Below are 18589 nucleotides of genomic sequence, written 5' to 3' on the forward strand. Positions count from 1 at the left end.
AATTAACTTCTGGATGAGAAATATGATTCTATATATCTTAGTACTTTAATATCCATCTTTCCAAACCTGAGACCTTTTTCACAAAAAAAGTGTTCAACTTGGTCTTTGAAAAATTTTCTTGCAGTAATTCACCATCATTTTATATTATAGAAAGGCGTTTGGAAAAAAGGATTCACTTAGAGAAAAGTTGCTTTGCCTCTGTCAGAGACAATTAAATGGTAATAGTGTTAGTGATCCCAAGTTATGCAATCAGCTACATGTTGATGCCCCTTAATGTGATATACAGTCCATGGTCTTTGGAGTATAGAACCAGAGTTACAGCAGTGTTCTGAGGGCTGTGCAAACATGGACATGAGTGTGGGGCATATTCAGAAAAAACCCTCTTAATATTTATAGGAAAACAAATATGGTTATATTATAGACTACAATGCAAATGCTTTTGAGTTTAAAGACTAAACGACATGCTACAGTGCTGGAATTTTGATGCGCGTGGCAGGCTGTGTCAGATTACTCCCAGGTGTTTGAGTTGTGTACCTTCATTCTTCTCTGTCACTTTGGGGAGAAGTCTTACAGGACTGATATCATCTTGAGTGGTGAGAGAAAAGAGAACAGTATCTCTCTAAAAATGTGTCCATCAGCAACGCTGATGAGAAGATAGGGCATTGTTGGGCTTTTGCACTCATTTGTTTTGTTTTGTTTAAGGAACATCAACACACATTAACACGTTAAGTGCCAAGCCTGTTTTGTCTTCCTTTCCGTTTAGCCCGTGATATCTGATTTCATCGATAGGCTGGCGGCCGGAGACTGACAAGGTCCAAACAGAAAATATAGTGTCAGTTGCCGGGGTCCAGCCCCAGCGGGTCCAGGGGTCCCCAAAGGTGTGGACGGAGTCGGCGAAGAAGGAATGACATGGAGGCAGTGTTCAGTTGATCAGCAGCCTAGCCAGGATCTCCAGCCAGGATCTCCAGCCAAGTTCTGGTCTGGATCTCCAGCGAAGTTCTGCTTAGGATCTCCAGCCAGGTTCTGTCCAGGTTCTCCAGCCAGGTTCAGTCACCAGGTTCTAGTCAGGTTCTCTTGCCATGTTCTATAGTCAGGTTCAGTCCAGGATCTTTTGCCATATTCTCTCGCTAGGTTCTGTCTCTAGGTTCTGAGGCCAGTTTCTGTCCAGGATCTTTTGCCATGTTCTCTCCAGCGAAGTTCTTCTGTCTCTAGAGAACGTTCTGTGTAGGTTCTGTGCCTAGGTTCTGTCTCTCTTGGTTCCGTATTCTAAGTTCTGTCTTGCTGTCTTATTACATCTGTATTTATACCAGTTGATTCAATCCTATCAATCTCTATTACAAAGGTTAGGGCGTTTCTTATCTCCATTCCAGGGAGTAAAGATTATGTAGCTTAAGCATGATTGTTCGTAGTTAAAGTGATTAATTACCCACCTGGCACTAGTTAAGAGGTTTTATTCCCTCCCTAACTTCAGGGGAAAATCCCTACCTGGGGAAACAACCTTTCTCAGAGAGGTGACCTTGGTTAAAACACATAGTGCCAAGAAGGTGAACAAACATATTAAGAACAGTATGCCATATATGCCAGGTCCCTTGAAACAGCAAGCATGGACCGGCTCCCGGCAGTCAGTCACTGGTGACTGACATGGCGCTTAAGAGAAAACCCAGGCTTAAAAGCAAAGCAGAGAGAGTATAAAGTGGAAATATGAAAATTCAGGAGAACATGAATCACATGTAATTATGAAGGCCTGTTATTGTTAAGATGTATACTGACTGGAAATATTTTATAACTTAAAAAGTGTTTAGAAAGAATAGGTACTCAATACATGATGGATATTAGAATCAATTAAATATGCTTCCTAGAGACACACAGATGTTACCATTACACAGCTGTGTAGAGCTCTTCCCAGGAGAGAAGGGGGTAAAACTCCCAGTCATCACCCATCCTGGACTTTCAGGGAAAGTCCGGAATGTAATGTTAAAATATTGGATCACAGACATACAGCAGGTACTCAAATAAAATCATTTTGTTCAATGTCATTTTGTTATAAATTAATGAGATGCTGTAAGAGCTTAACTCTTGTTTATATCAGTTAGCCTACAGTAAAATTGGTTTTGTTATACATCATTTTGTCTAAAGTCACAACCTATCAACAATGTTAAGTGAGGATGTACTGTATTTAATTGTGGGATTTCAAACTCTACTTTTCATTTTTTTATTTCTCTCTGTATGTATATATTTATGGAAGAGTCTATGAGCTGACTTCTTAGGCAAGTCTGAATAATCATACACCAAGATTTTCTAAAGGGCAAGCATACCACCCAGCAGTCGGGTGGTGAGAGGTGTTCATAAGGACAGATGAGGTCTTTGTCAGCACACCTGTCACAAGGAGAGCTCTGCCTGTTGTCAGCCAGGTACCCACCTGAGGGGAATGGAAACTTGCAGCCATTGTTTTAATTGGATGCTGGCAGAAAAGGTAACATGAAACCCAGGAAGGCATACCTGAATGTGTTTTTATTATGAAAGACACAAAAAGGTTTTACGTGTAATTTTCCTTCCAAGAAGGATCTTTGTTTTCTTGAAATAGTGATATTGAGGCTTAGACTGATCTGACCTTTGGCATGGCAAGTACTGGCTGAAGTGGTGATGGCTCTTCCTTTGATCCGTGTCTCCCAGGTTGTGTACAAGTCAGTCCTAAATAGCTAGACAGTCCTCCTACCTCTGGTGGTACCAGCAAAGCAGGGCTGCCGGGCTTCAGAGTCAGAAAATCACACATCCCAGTCCCAGCTAAGCAATGCCCAATGTGTGACTTTGGGGAAAGCTCATGCTCCTGAGGTAGCTTAGACTTGCCAGGTCACCTGACAAGTGGGGTTAAAAATAGAACCTACCTTATAGAATTGTTTTGAGGGGGGGAAAGGAGACATTATAGGGAAGGTACTTAGGACAGCCTCTAATATGTGATAAATAATTAAATGTTAACTGCCAGTATTGTTGCTGTTATTCATTAAAATTTAAGGCTCATGAGTAGCCTTTAAGTAGGATGATATAGAACAGCAGTTCTCAACCTGTGGGTCGCGACCCCTTTGTCGGTCGAACGACCCTTTCACAGGGGTCGCCTAAGACCATCCTGCACATTATGATTCATAACAGTAGCAACATTACAGTTATGAAGTACAACGAAAATAATTTTATGGTTGGGTCACAACATGAGGAACTGTATTTAAAGGGCCAGAAGGTTGAGAACCACTGATATAGAACAAAGAAATCAGTTTTCCTCATTCTCCCTTCTAAGCAAACATTCTTGGGCAGTTGGCCCATTCTACAATAGGACTGTTGGTGGCACTCTGTATTTTTAGTGTCATCCAGATGAGTGGCACTCATGGCAGACGTGCTCATGAATGTGAGAATTACATAAACCTATGGAGATGGAATATGTTTCTGGTTTGGAAAAAAAGCTAATGGCTCTTTGAATTTTCATGACAGTCCATGCTTTACAAAACCCCTTAAGATTAATGATAGGGTATTTCTCCAAAAGTCTTAATATGTATTTATAGCAAATTGCAAAAATCCACCATAAATTTAGTACTTCATGATAGCAAACTGAAAAACGATAGCAAGAGAATAATGCAGTTTCACATACAGCTAGAGTAAGTATTCTAAAAACAACAAAAGACTGGTCTTTCATCGCAACATGCCCTCCTACTAAAAGAATTCAATCAATGAGTCAATAATATTTAAACTGGCGGGTGACTTGTTTTCCAACATGGGGGCAATATGTAACAATGAACCAAGAGCTGCACAGATGTAGCTGTGATCCTGCAAACTGAGAAATGTTTTACTGGAGGAAAATAGGAGTCATTTAATCACTAAGAAAACTCTACTCATGGCCACAATAATAATGTGAGTTTGTGTGTGATCTTTCTTGTTCTCACTTGGCTTCCCTAAAACTTCATCACTTTCTGAATTTCTTTTTCTTTTTAAAATTTATTTCTTAAAGTCTCTATAATAATAAAAGCATAATATGCTAATTAGACTGGACATCCTTCTGGATGAAGCCAGGACTGCGAGGGAAGCCCAGGTCCCAGGTGCCAGAGGGAAGCTGGTGCCGGCAGCCGGGGGAAGAAAGGCCTACTCTTGCACGAATTTCGTGCATCAGGCCTCTAGTAGTTAGTATACAATCTTATGATGGCTATATTATGTTTCAAGTGTATCAGATAGTGATTCTGCTTCTTTATGCCTTACAATGTGACCATATCACTAATTCTAGTAATCATGTGTCACCTTGTAAACTTACCACAATATTATTCACTATATTCCCCTTTCCCTTTGACTATAGTCGCCCATCCCCCATCCCTCCCTCTGGTAATCATCCCTTTGGTCTCTGTTACTATGAGTCTGTTTTTGTTTTGTTTGATTGTTTTTAGATTCCACATGTAGGTGAAATCACACATATTTGTCTTTCTCTGCCTGACTTATTTCACTTAGCATAATACCCTCTAGATCTATCTGAGTTTCCTTTTCTTAATGTACCCTTTTCTCCCTTCCTCTGACTTCATCCATTGCTCAGTAACCCAGGTTGTTTACCCAGGTTCTCATTTACAGAAGAACTAAGGAAGCTCAGTTGCAAGTACTAAAAGGAAAATTGGCTGTGAAGTTTGACCTATCAGTCAGGTGGATGGTTTTTGTATTAAAATTTCCTTTTCTCAGACATGGGATAGCTATTAGTTAATATAGAGGCAATAGGTGTTCTGTTACCCATTTTTTCTTGATAGTTACATAGCAGAGGTGTATGGGAAAGAAGGCGATTTAGTTCAAAAGCCAACAGTGAAAACTGAAAATATCTAATTGAAGGACAAGGCACAATATCTTATTTCATCACTAACATCCCAATTTAGAAAATCGCTACTGTAAAAAAGTGTAAACAATATGTGCTTTGGTGTAAAAGAAACTGAGTTTGAATTTAAGCTGTGATGAGCAGTTTGACTTTGGGCTATGCCAATTACCTAATCTCTTTGTTTGATAATCTGTGAGCTGGGTTAGTAATTGTACTTTCTCTAGCAGTGGTTCTCAACCTTCCTAATGCCACGACCCTTTAATACAGTTCCTCATGTTGTGGTGATCCCCAACCATAAAATTATTTTCGTTGCTACTTCATAACTGTATGTTATGTTATGAATAACTGTATGCTACTGTTATGAATCGTAATGTAAATATCTGATATGCTATATGTGTTTTTCGATGGTCGTGACCCACAGGTTGAGAACCGCTGTTTAGAGGTTACTAAAAGGATTAAATGAAATGCCATATATAAAATTGTTTGACACCTAACAGGTACTGCATAAAAATTTGTGTGTGTGTTTTTTTTTTTAAATTTCTCATCACCCCACAAAAAATGCCCCAGACAATTTGTATTCATGTACAGGGGTTCAAACATTTTATTTTTCCTGAAAATTTCTTAGCAAAAAATACTAACTAAGCTTCAATGGGAAGCCTATAAAAAATTATCAACTAATATGCTGTGGTAGATAAATGTGAAACATTGAAGCCATATTTAAAGAAAAAATGTTAAGGCATTCAGTGCATCATAATTAGATAATTTAATACTATTCCACTGGATCTCAAGACTACGAAAGTGTTAGCAAGCATGCATACAGCATACAGTCATATAGAAGAAGGCTTTAAAGTCCTAGGGGTGAGATGGTCGGCTCTGCTAAGAGGAATCTAATTCATTCAAAAACATAAAAATCAGCCCTGGCCGGGTGGTTCAGTTGGTTGGAGCATCATCCCATATACCCAAACATCCCGGGTTTGCTTCCCGGTCAGGGCACATACCTAGGTACCTAAGTTGCTGGTTGATCCTCGGTTAGGGTGCCTACGAGAGGCAACAGATTGATGGTGAGGATTTTTTTTAAATTTTGTTTTATTGCTTAAAGTATTACAAAGAGTAGTACATATGTCTCCTTTTGTTTTGATGGTAAGGATTTTAAAAACAAACTATCCATTTTAAAACAACAACAATAACCAAAAAAACAAAAAAAAAAAAACAAAAATAAAAATAAAATAATAAAAAGCAAACAAATAAAACATAAATGTCGGAATTTTATGAACAGGACATGGACTTTCTTTACCCTTTTTCCTTTCCCTCTGTCATCAAAAAAAATTTACTGAGGGTCTATTTCATTGTTTTTTTTTTTTAAAGAATTGTGCTACTTGCAATGAAGTAGAATACATATCCTCCCCCCACATATATATGTACAAATATTGCTTTTTATAAAATGTGTTGTTTTAAAATAGTATTAATTACTATTGGATGAACAAGGTTGGATTTTCATTTGACCCAGACATTAGAAATAAATGTCACTCTAGTACCTATGTTCATTTACCTAATGGGCCAAGGTGTCTATACACTCACGGGCATGTTAATATTTTGGAAAGGATCGAAATAACTATTCTGACCAGGTGTTGGTTTTGTATCTGGAGGGGAAAGAAGCTTGGTAAAAATGATAAACCAATTAGAAAAGCAAGAAAGAATTGTCTCAAGGTAACAGACACTATGCTGTATTGTTAATAGAAGGGATATATTTTATTGATTCATTGTTGGCTGTACTGGGGAGAACATGCTTAATAATGGATGAATGAGATGAATAAAGCCTTTCTCGGGCACCCAGTGCACCATTGACCCTCGTATCTCTAGTAAATGATGGCCTTTTCCCTGGTGTGAACTGTAAGACAAGGTCAAGTGATTGCAACTAGCCATGGCTTTCATTTCCATACTTCTGTTTTATTCACAGCATGAGGAGGCTTCCAGATGCTCTATGATGGTTGTCACTGGAGTGGAATTTCATTACCATTTCTTTCTATATAATTTTTCTATTATCTTAATAAATGTTACCCATCAGTATGTTATAACCATTAAAAAGAACTGCTGGACCACGTCTCCTGGGGTCCCATATTATAGTCAATATGTATTTCATAATTAGAAAGCCCATTAAAAGAAAATTAGGAAATAAAAGATAATCCTAACTTATCTTCCATGACCTGCATCATATTCTATGTAATTTTTTTTTATTATGTGTCATTCCCTCTTTAGATTATAAAGTAGGTTTAAACCATAGACTGATGGGTAAAGGGGAAGCCCTAGGCCCTCTGGTGCAGCATTGCTCAGGCTTCTGTTTGCAAGGACGCTGCACCTGCACCAGTCTTTTAAGAAAAGCAAAGATATTTGAAGGACCCATTGTTTTAGCTTCCTTTTACTGTCCCAACCTATCTTTCAACACTTTCTGTACATGCTTGCAGCAGGAATCAGAAAAGGAAAAGCAATGAATTTGGATAATCACCAGACCTGGAATTTCTCTAGCTTAGGGTTGGTATAAAACACAGATGTTAAAAACATACTCCTGAATAATGTCTCTTCATATGCTAAAGGTAAGGTAAGTGAATATGAAAGAGAAGTTTTTGTGAAAATACTTCTATAAGTTTTGTGGCTAAACATATCCAGCTTCATACGGGTAGCAGCTCAGTTCTTTAACGTCCAGTGCAGGATCACAGTGAACATGGGAAAGCGTCCATGCCCCAAGCGGGTCATAACCTGAACTTGCCTGAATATAGTGAAAATCTCAAGCATCAGGCCTGGTAACGATACATAGGAAAACAAAAAGGATAATAACAAGAAAGAGTGAAGAAAAACTTTCTGTTAATTCTGTTTTAAGATTAAAGGCTGAAATACTGGCAGGTAATTTCCCAGAGAGCTACTTCTCTCAGAGTTTCCCTCATTTGCCTTGTCATCCCTACAAAAGCCACTTTGCTTTTTTATTGATCTAGAAACTGAAAGCATAAATATTTGACTTTCTCCAGAGGCACATGTGTGCTCCAATTTTCCAGGGCCCTTAAAGAAAGCTATTATGACCCGGTAGGCAAGGAGCTTATTCAGTTTTATTCTGTATCTATTTTCCAGTTACTGAATTTCCTAAAGATGTTGCTGAAATCGAATGGGCTAAAACATTAAAGTTTTATTGTCATGACGAATACTCTTAAATGTATTCTGATTCAGAGCAGGTTAGTCAGTTTCACATGATTGTAACCCCACAAGCTATGCGGAGGGTATAGTTTCAGATTTGGTTGACTTTTTTGAAGCACCCTCCCAATACCAGCCATTTTACTAGAGGATTTCCATAAACTACATTTTAATATATGTATTATAATACATATGCATTTAATTATCACACAAATTTGTGAGTTAGCTGACATTCTCTCCAGGGATATAATTCTGCTTTCTCCAGGTCATACTAGTAAAGCTAGTAATAATCTTAGCTACCATTTATTTAGCTCTTACCTGGTATTGGACCCTGTGCTAACACTTATGCCTACAATGTCTTATTTAATCCACACAGTAACCTTCTGAGGTAGATAGTTCTAAATCCAATTTCACAAATGAGGGATTTGTAGTCAAGAGGAGTGACGTAACTTCCTCAAGATTATGTGGCGAGGGAGTTTGGAGACCCTGTGCTTCTGAAGGCAGCGGGGCCAGAATTTCAGCCCAGTTCTCCCAGCGTCCCTTTCTCTCCATTGTGATGTGGTGGTACATCAGAGCAGACAGATCTGCCTCAGGGGCCAGTTGTTGCTCATACTTGACCTCGTGGTCTTAAGTGAGCTTTTGCGTGTGTTCCTGATGGTACAGTTCCTGCTGATGTGTAAAGCAGAGGAGTCATGGGGTGGTTCCTGGTGCCAGGTTACTAGAGGATAAAGAAGGACAGCATTAAGCAATGCAGTTGATAGTCCCTCTGCAGAAGGTATACTAGCAAGGACACATGGATGTGTCCACGGATAGCTCCTACAGCCCGTTCTTTCTCTAGATCTCTCACAAAACATAAAGAAAGGAAAGCCAGCTAAAGAGTGAAAACTCACAGACACGGGTTTAAATGTCTCTTACTGACCACGTTCATTCCCCTGTTCCAGAGGATCAGCTAGAATTTGATACATGGGAAGGAGGATCAGGAAGTGAAAATCCAAGTAACATAAAACGATCAACCTGCGGAAACTCCCTGAAACCAAGTATTGGGCACAGACTGTCCTGGTAACAAGTGGCTGATTCTAAATGAGCCAGGCTGTTAGGGCAAAGACTTCCTTTGCTTCATAAGCCCCGGTGCTCAGCAAATAGTGAGGACAGGCAGAGTGCAGTGTATTTTGGCTTTTTCATTTGACCTTTCCAGAATCCTAATTAAGGATATTGCAAATTCTACATAAACAGACCATGCTGCAGTTGGTTGCCAAAATATTTGCATCGTATGTGTATCATGTATCAAATTCTATATCCAAACGGTGACCAATGGCTCTTGTAGACCAAGCTCCCAATTGGAATTAGTCATTTTTTCTTCTATGAGCTTAAATAAATTAACTTTTAATCTTATTTATGGACTCTACCATATTCTGCCAATATATATTTGTGGAAGTGCTTGTTTACATATTTCTTTTAAAGTCTTTCTCTTGAAGCAGCTGCTTATTAAAATAACTATGAAGAGTTGATATTTTTTTACTGTCCTTTTGATACTGGTCTTTTGGTATTTTGAGAGCCTATGTACTTTATTTAGGAGCTTGACTCTGAGGAAAACTAAAAAGATAAAAGGGATTTTATGAACAACATTGATGTGTCCCCAAAACTTAAGAGCAGTTGCTAAACGTTCAGACTGGAATCCTATTTTAGTTTCCTCATGGTCTTCATTACCTGTCATTCATTTCACACACGGAAAGCATTGACTATCTTTCCCCCTCCCTCCCCGCTCCTTGTTTTTATGCAGAGAAGTGTGTTGCGAAAAGACCTTCACTGCTTTGTGCAGGAAGCTCATAAAATTGCATTAAAGAACCTGGCTCAGGACGAGCGGCTTCCCAGGCCCCATCTAAGTAGTGCCTGTGGTTGCACATATGCTGTTTTCTTCCCAACACTCAGATATTTCAGTTCCAGTCGAGATTCACATCACCTAACACTAGCAGCTGCTCTCCCACCTTGAATTCTGTGGCCACCTGCATCATCGTGATTTTGGTGGTTAGAAATGCTGGGTAAGAAAAGAAAGACTGCTGAGCAGGTTTGGGTACCAACTCTCCTTTGGGTTGGCCTGTAACCCCGGGCAAGAACCCTGGCAGAGGGTGTCCAGAGTCCACTCAACACAAAAAGGGTATAAACGTGTACCTGCTCGATGGGCTTGTGTGTTTTAAGTGAAAAAATGGAGTAATGTGAGAAATGTGCTTCAAGCCTTTAGAACAAAATGGTAATGAAAATCTAAGTTTTGTGAAAGATAATTTGCTAACATCGTTCTTTTGGGAGTGGATGCATGTTTGGTTGTATCGCTTGGGCGAAGCATCCTTTCACCAGTTTAGATTCTTTCTGTGACCTGTAATGAAACAGAACATTCTAGTAAGCAAACAGTTTGTATGCGTGCTTGTTTTACGGAGGAAATGGGAACGCTTGGCAGCAACCAGCTTGAGGTTAAAAATTTAACAGTTCCAGAGCCTTCAAAGATCAGAATGGACTCTCAAACTGAGAAGAACTAGGACTTAAGCTAAATATCTTCCCTCTTTTTATTTCTTTCCTTACTTCCTTGTGTTTGCCTTTATCTGCTCTCACTCATTTGTGACTACAAATTAAATGGCCCCTTTCCTAGCTTCTTTTATTGACCGTAAACAAATATTTTTCAGCCTTATTGAAGTATAATTGACAAAAACAATTTTAATATACTTAAAGTGAATAACAGGATGATTTCATTTACATATGAATTGTGAAAGGTTTCCCATCAAGTTAATTAACACATCCACAACCTCACATATTTATTTTATTTAATGAGAACACTTAAGTTCTACTCTCAGCAAATTTTAATGAAGTAATACAGTATTATTAATTATAGTCACCATGTGTTACATTAGATCCTTAGATCTTATTCATCTTATAGAGAAAGTTCGGACCCTTTTACCAGCCTCTCCCTATTTCCCCACCCCCAGGCCCTGGCCACCACCATATTACTCTTTGTTTTTTTTTGAGTTCGATCTATCTTTTCTTTTCTTAAGATTCTATCTATAAGTGATACCAGGCAGTATTAGTCTTTGTCTTTGGCTCATTTCATTTAACATTAAAGTGCTTCATGTTTATCCACGTTGCTGCAAATAGCAGGATTTCCTTCTTTTTAAAGATTGAATAATCAAACAAATATTTTGAGTTCCTGTTTGTTAAGTGCCAAACTGGGCAGATTCTGGGGAAATGCTGTAAACAAGACATGCCCCTTGTAGTCTTCCCTGATAGAGTTTACATTTGAAAGTTCAAAGTCAAATAAACCTGTTTGGTTCTCCTTAAAAGTTTATGTAGTGGAGACCTACACCATGGCAAACTAAAAGGACAGGCTAGGGCAGAGATGGCGAACCTTTTGAGCTTGGTGTGTCAGCATTTTGAAAAACCCTAACTTAACTCTGGTGCCGTGTCACATATAGAAATTTTTTGATATTTGCAACCATAGTAAAACAAAGACTTGTATTTTTGATATTTATTTTATATATTTAAATGCCATTTAACAAAGAAAAATCAACCAAAAAAATGAGTTCGAGTGTCACCTCTGACACGCGTGTCATAGGTTCGCCATCACTGGGCTAGGGGCTTGGAGAAGGGGTGGTGCTTGGGGACCAAACAATAATTAGCAATTTGGATTGTTAAATGGAATGTGCAACCCTCAAAGACAAAAACCTGGTAACTGTTAATTGACAGTATTTCCATACATTAGGGATATTCTGAATAGCAATGTATTTTGTAATACAAAAAGCTTCACATATTAAGAAAAAGGCTCATCTGATAAAGAAAACTGTTTTAATTATAGAATGCTTTTAAATACTAAATGAAATAGTCACAAGAGGAGGGTTGGTTTAATAAATAAATTTGGTTCTTTGCAGGCAACATCTACAAATGATGTCAAATTAGATGAAATAATTTTAAAAATTAGATTAAATATTCATCCCAATTATATGCACTAGTATATAATTTATTATTTATTTATTACTGTGTGGTTTTTTTTGTTTTGTTTTCACACATTTTGCAAAGACATACTTTCTCATATACAGTCCAGACTTCCAAAAATTCCCAAGAGGTTGACTCTTATATAGTGAAACTCCAGTTTGTGAGTTTGACTCTACGTGAAGGCAGTCATCAACTTGTTAACAGCCATGTCTTCCACCGAAGTATGAAACCCAAAACAAATTTTAGTGCCTTCTCATTCAATATTTGCCATGTTTCTTACCAGATTAGAGTATGACAGATGTGTCCAAATTTTTGATTATTTTATCTAGGTGAAAGGTAAATATCTATAATAATGAAAGTATAATATGCTAATTAGACTGGACATCCTTCCAGATGACCTTCCAGACAAAGCTGGGGCTGCAAGGGAAGCCCGGGTGCCGGGTGCCAGAGGGAAGCCAGTGCCAGCAGCCGGGGGAAGGAAGGACTACTCTTGCATGAATTTCGTGCATCAGGCCTCTAAGTAGTTTTAATAAAGAAAAATCAACTGTGCCCTTATATTGTTATTAAAGATATTTGTAATGCCTAGCCCTGCAGTTTTAGATGACCAGTTCTGTATTTTTTTTGTCATTTACATTTTACTTTCTTGGTAAAAATTATCTTTGTCTTACAGTTAATATCTCAATATCTAATGACACCACATTGGCTCCAGAGGAATTGCCAACTACTGACACGGTAAGTGACTTAATATTCCGAACCACTTGTACACTTGCACATTGTATACCCTAATTATTATATTCATAATGTGATATCTCCTTCCACTCAGCAAGCCTAGCCCAAGCACGTTTAACACTCAGTGATGGTAGAAGGACAGAAATAACACTTTCCTTGCTCTATTTAGCTTGCTTTTTCTTTTGTGTGTGTGTGTGTTTTTTGTTTTTAAACTGGAGTGAATATTTTCTTCTACCGCATGCTTTTTAAACCTGCTTAGGAATTTAACTGCTTAGCCAATTAACTGTCACCTTGAAATATTTTCACAAGGTAAAGTGAGGGGAGTCGAGAAATGAGAGCATGGTGTCCTCTCTCTGTTCCTAGTACAATTAGGAATTCTTCTGACTGTGTTCTCCTCACTAAAGAGTGATTGTAGTGGGACATTTCCCCTGTCACTTAGAAAAACACCAAGCCTCTGTCACATGATATCCTTTCCCATGGCAAGTAACCAAGGGTCTTTAAGAGACTTGAACTAAGTTTTCAAAATGAGCTGTTTTGCATGGAAGGTCACACACTGGAAGGAGACTTTTGTGCTTGAGAAAAAGAGGAAAGTGCTGTCTCACACTTCCCATTGTGTTCCTCCCACCCTGGACATGGACTCTGACCAAAGACTATCAATCTCTCACTTATAAAGACGGAAACCATAATACCTTGTATTGATAGAGTGCCCATCTCTCAGGAGACCAGAACACTTCTGCAGGTATTACACACAACATCCCTTTCAAAGATGATGTTTTGTATCTTTCCTGGATAACTCTCACTTGATCCTATTTCTCTCTTGTTTTCATAGTCTGTGGCTCTCTTAACTTTTTAAAACTTTTCTCTGACTTTCCCCAAACATAGCCTCTTTATTTCTTCCACATTTGAGTGTGTGTCTGTATGTGCATATACCTTTTAAAAGCCACATTGAGAAAAGAGTTCAGTTTTCAATCTTTGAGCCAGCCAGCCTATTGCCTGAAAGGATTTGATTTAAAATACAGAGAAAAATACTCTCTTCTAGACTTTAAAGAATTTTAATTAAAATCTAAAAATTTAAAAGTATATTTAATTAAAACCGTAAACAATAAAAATTAATAAAACACTCGTTTCCACTGACTTAAAAAGAGATTGTTCCTAACCTAATTATTTTTGTAACTAATCAAGGAAAGCCATAAAATTAATGAATTTTTAAGCCCTGTCTTTGGGCAAGACCTGGGGAGACTTCAGTAATTGATATATCATAATTATAGTCAGATGGCACTGTAAGATTCATGGAAAACAAATGGCAGTTTGTGACTATGATAGAGGATATAAAGGCACAATGATGATTATAATTTAACTGCCAATTATAGAGCATCTGCTACCAAGGTGTTGTACATGTCTTATAATCATTATAAACCTTAATATGTATTATAATCATTAACACAAACTACCAGGCATGAATATCTCCATTTGCTAGATGAAAGAAACTGAAGTTCCAGAAGGTAAGAAATCTTTCTTGCTCTAGGTCACATAGCCATAAATTTGTAGAACAGAGAATTGAAGTCTGGGTAGTTCCAAGACTTGTGATATTGGAAACACTGAAGCACCATGATGCTTCAGTGTTTGCAAATTGAAATGTTTACCCTCTCAGTTCCTATGAGTGCTGTATTTTTCAGGGCAGCAGCCCCTCCTGTGTGCACTAATTGCACACTTTAATTAAATTGTTAAGTGGCTATGTTCAGAGAAAAAATTAGGGAAAAATATGCATATGTGTATATATAATTATGAAAGATAATGTTTATTCTATTTTCATCTCTCCTTTTCTATCCATATCAATTCCTTTGTGTGTACTTTGCATAGACACACACATAGACAATATATAGGTAGATAATCTAGAAATGAGTATTGAAGAGGTAATATGATTATTATCATCAGCAATAACTACCATTTTTTAAGCACCTACTAGGGGACAGACGCTTTACATTAATTGTCTATAATCCTTACAATAACTTTGTGAGCTATTATGTAACCTGTAATTTATATATGAAACAGAGGCTTAGAAAGGTTAACTGACCTTCCAAAGGCCATATCACCAGTATATGATAAAACCAGTATTTGAACTTAGGGCTTTCCAACTCCAAAATTTGCTCATTTCCATTGTTTGGGTAATCACCACTGTTTCATGTAGAAGACTTGTAGATATTGAGTTCTTGTGTCAGACTGCCTAGCTTCAAATGCAAGGCTCCACTACTTACTAGCCTGTGGAAACCCAGTGATCCCACTTCTAGGAATATATCCCAAGAAACCAGAAACACCAATAAGAAAGGATATATGCATCCCTATGTTCATAGCAGCACAATTTACCATAGCTAAGATTTGGAAACAGCCTAAGTGCCCATCAACAGATGAATGGGTTAAAAAACTGTGATACATCTACACAATGGAATACTACGCTGCTGTAAAAAAGAAGGAATTCTTACCATTTGCCACAGCATGGATGGAACTGGAGAGCATTATGCTAAGTGAAATAAGCCAGTTAGAGAAGGATAAATACCACATGATCTCACTCATTTGTGGAATATAATAAACAACATAAACTGATGAACAAGGACAGATCCAGAGACGGAGAGTCTTCGACCGGACCATTGGGCCTCGGAGGGAAGGTAGGGGAGGCTGGGGGTAAGGGGGAGAGATCAACCAGAGGACTTAAATGCAAGCATATAGGCTTAACCAATGGACACGGACAACAGGGGGTTGAGGGCATGAGTGGGGAGGTAGGGGGTAACATGGGGATAAGGACACATATGTAATAAATTAATCAATAAAAAAATTTAAAAAAATATCCTGTGGAAACTTCTGTTTCCCATTTGTAAACTGGTGATGGTAATAATATTTACACCCAAGATACCAAAAGTAGGCTTACAGTTGTCAGTACACAAATCACAAAGTTTATTCTTGTTTTATTATTGACTAGAGGCCTGGTGCACAAAAATTTGTGCACTCGGCGGGGAGGGAGGGGGTCCCTCAGCCCAGCCTGTGCCCTCTCGCAGTCTGGGACCCCTCAGGGGATGACCACCTGCTGGTTTAGGCCCGCTCCCCGGGGAATTGGGCCTAAGATGGCAATCAGACATCCCTCTGGCAGCCTGGCAGCCCTCGGGGGATGTCTACTTGCCAGTGGGGAGCAGGCCTAAACTGCAGTCGGACATCCTTAGTGCTGCTGAGGAGGCAGGAGAGGCTCCCACCACCACCGCTGTACTGGCAGCCATCAGCCTGGCTTGTGGCTGAGCAGAGCTCCTCCCATGTGAGAGCACCCTGACCACCAGAGGGCAGCTCCTGCAATGAGAGTCTGCCCTCTGGTGGTCAGTGTTTCTCATAGTGACCAGTCATTCCCAGTCTTTCCGCTGTTAGGGTCAGTTTGCATATTACCCTTTTACTATATAGGATAGAGGCCTGGTGCATGGGTGGGGGCCGTCTGGTTTGCCCTGAAGGGTGTCCCGGATCAGGGTGGGGGTCCTGCTTGGGTGTCTGGCCAGCCTGGATGAGGGGATGATGGCTGTTTGCAGCTGGTCACACCCCCTTCAGGGTGGTGGTCCCCACTGGGGTGCCTGGCCAGTCTGGGTGAAGGGCTGAGGGCCATTTTCAGGCTGGCTGGTGACTGAAGCTCCCAACCTCTCCTTTTTTTCTTTTTTTTTTTTAATTCTGGGATTTATTTGCTTTCTATGGCTGTCACTGGAACTGAGAGCCAGCTTTAGCTCTGAGGCTTGGCTCCAGCTCTGAGACCTCGGCTGCTGAAAGTAGGTATCTGGGTTTGTTTGGGTTCTATAATTGTAACACTGTTGCGGTCCTGCTCGCTCCAGCTCTGACGGCTGAAAGCAAGTTTCTGGGGATTGTTTAGCTTCTATAATTGCAACATTGTTTCTTAGACTGCAGCTCAGAGGCCGGCAGCTGCAGGCGGGGAACCTTGGCTTCCTCCATCACTGGAGCAAGCAAGCCTCCTATTCGCTTCAGCTGCCTGACTGCCGGCCGCCATCTTGGTTGGCAGTTAATTTGCATATCTCACTGATTAGCCAATGGGAAGGGTAGCGAAGTTACGGTTAATTACCATGTTTCTCTATTATTGGGTAGGATTACCTTTTGCATTATTTTCCATACAAACACCTGTAAACCTACTTTTGCTCCTCTCGGTATAAGGGTCAAATAAATAAATAAATAAATAAATAAATTGTTTTTTAGTAAATTGAGGCCTGTTGTAAAATGTGCAGTTCTTATGTGTTCACGGCCATACATTTTGGCAGTTTTATACACTCATGTAACTGCCACCCCAAACAAGAACACCCCCCTCATCCCAGAATGCCCCATGGAATGTTCAGGTCTTGTTCTATGCCCCAGCTTTTGGGCTTTGAGAGATCTTTTTTCTTCCAACTGCTCTGCCTCAATATCTAGGGGTCAATGCCTTAGTCCTCGTTAGTCAAAAGTGCCTGAACGGCTCCGAGGGTTTTCTCCTGCCCTGCCTCCCATCTTAGGAAAGGGGCTTTCTTGCATTTGGTGGAGACTCTGGGTCTAAGGGGGGATTTCTTGCAGCAATCTTATCTAACCTCCGGCCTTCTCTATGCTACCCGGGCACATGGCAAAGACTGAGAAAGTTTTGTGGGTGGATACAGGCTCCATTTATGCCTGGGGCCCCTCAGAATCCTAACCGGCAGTGAGGCAGCTGTTAAAAATTCATTTAACGTTTGGTTTATTTCTCCTTACCTCCATCTGTAGTTGCTTTATCTTCCACCTGCTACTCTGCCAAGGGTGAGGCAGCTTTTGAAGGTTTTGTAACTTTTTGGAATTTATTTAGGTTTCTTTGCATCCTCATCTCTGGTGGATGTTTAAAAATTATGATTTTATAGCTTATCCAGCTGTGACGGTATCCTGCAATTTCCTGAATCTTAACTAATTAATTTTGATATTTTACAATAATGCATGTAATACAGACAAGTGAAGCTCAAATGCATCCTGTCCATCATAAAATAAGATTGTAGATTACTGCAAATCTGACTCACCCACTGCAGGGAAGAACCCTAAATGAGTACATGTTCTATTTAACCTTGAGACTTTTATTTATAGCATTACCATCATTTATATATATTTAAAAAGGCATATGTTTTACCAGTCTATACTCAAAGAGAGCAATGTAGAATTTTTAATTTTTCAATTTTTTCCCTTATTATATTACCCAGAAAAGCATATCATGTCTACATGAAGATGCTGTTAATCATGGGACTAAGAAGTATTATACTCTCATATATTCTGCTGGGCAGCCAGACATGAAAGCAAAAGTGCTTTGATTTGATATACCTTCTGGGCAATTTGAGGAGTGAACATTTATTTCAATAGGAAATGGAATGTCATGTTTATCTTCTTGTGCGTAGCATCCTTATGCTTTTCTCTCATTGAGAAAGATAAGTGCAGGAACCACTCTGTCCTTAAATCTCCTTGAAGATTACATGTGCCTAGTGCCTAGTTATTAAACTATTATGGAACATGTAAAACGTGCCCTAAAGTAGAGAGCATAGCACAGTGAAACCCACATACATATGACCTAGCTTCATTCTGCCCATCCTCTCTCATCTAGCCCCCACTTTTGTGATTGGAGAGGATGCTATAGTATTTTAAATTTTGAAATTAATTTTTTAGTATACATTCTACTTTTAAGAGTTAGAAACAAATCCACTTAATATAAACAGGGTCTCTAGAAGATGAGACCCAGATAAATAGACTAAAATCTTCTTCTATGAGCTTGACCTCAGTTAAGACCACCAGAAACTTGATCCCATTTCCTTTACTTTTTTTTCTCACTTTCCATTTACATGGACAATCTGCTTTGAC

At 39.1% G+C, this 18589-nt stretch overlaps 1 protein-coding gene across 3 annotated transcripts in view; it reads left to right on the forward strand.

Moving 5' to 3' along the window:
* Positions 1-18589, forward strand: part of SLC4A4 (solute carrier family 4 member 4) — a 440882-nt gene that overhangs the window by 373178 nt on the left and 49115 nt on the right. For all 3 annotated transcript variants that reach the window (XM_036335845.1, XM_036335853.1, XM_036335842.1), the window contains one exon: positions 12657-12718. In XM_036335845.1, the coding sequence (XP_036191738.1) occupies positions 12657-12718 (62 nt within the window). The remainder of the gene's footprint in view (positions 1-12656; positions 12719-18589) is intronic.

The sequence above is a fragment of the Myotis myotis genome, unplaced genomic scaffold (assembly GCF_014108235.1).
Source record: "Myotis myotis isolate mMyoMyo1 unplaced genomic scaffold, mMyoMyo1.p scaffold_m19_p_1, whole genome shotgun sequence".
In the NCBI taxonomy this organism is placed as follows: domain Eukaryota; kingdom Metazoa; phylum Chordata; class Mammalia; order Chiroptera; family Vespertilionidae; genus Myotis; species Myotis myotis.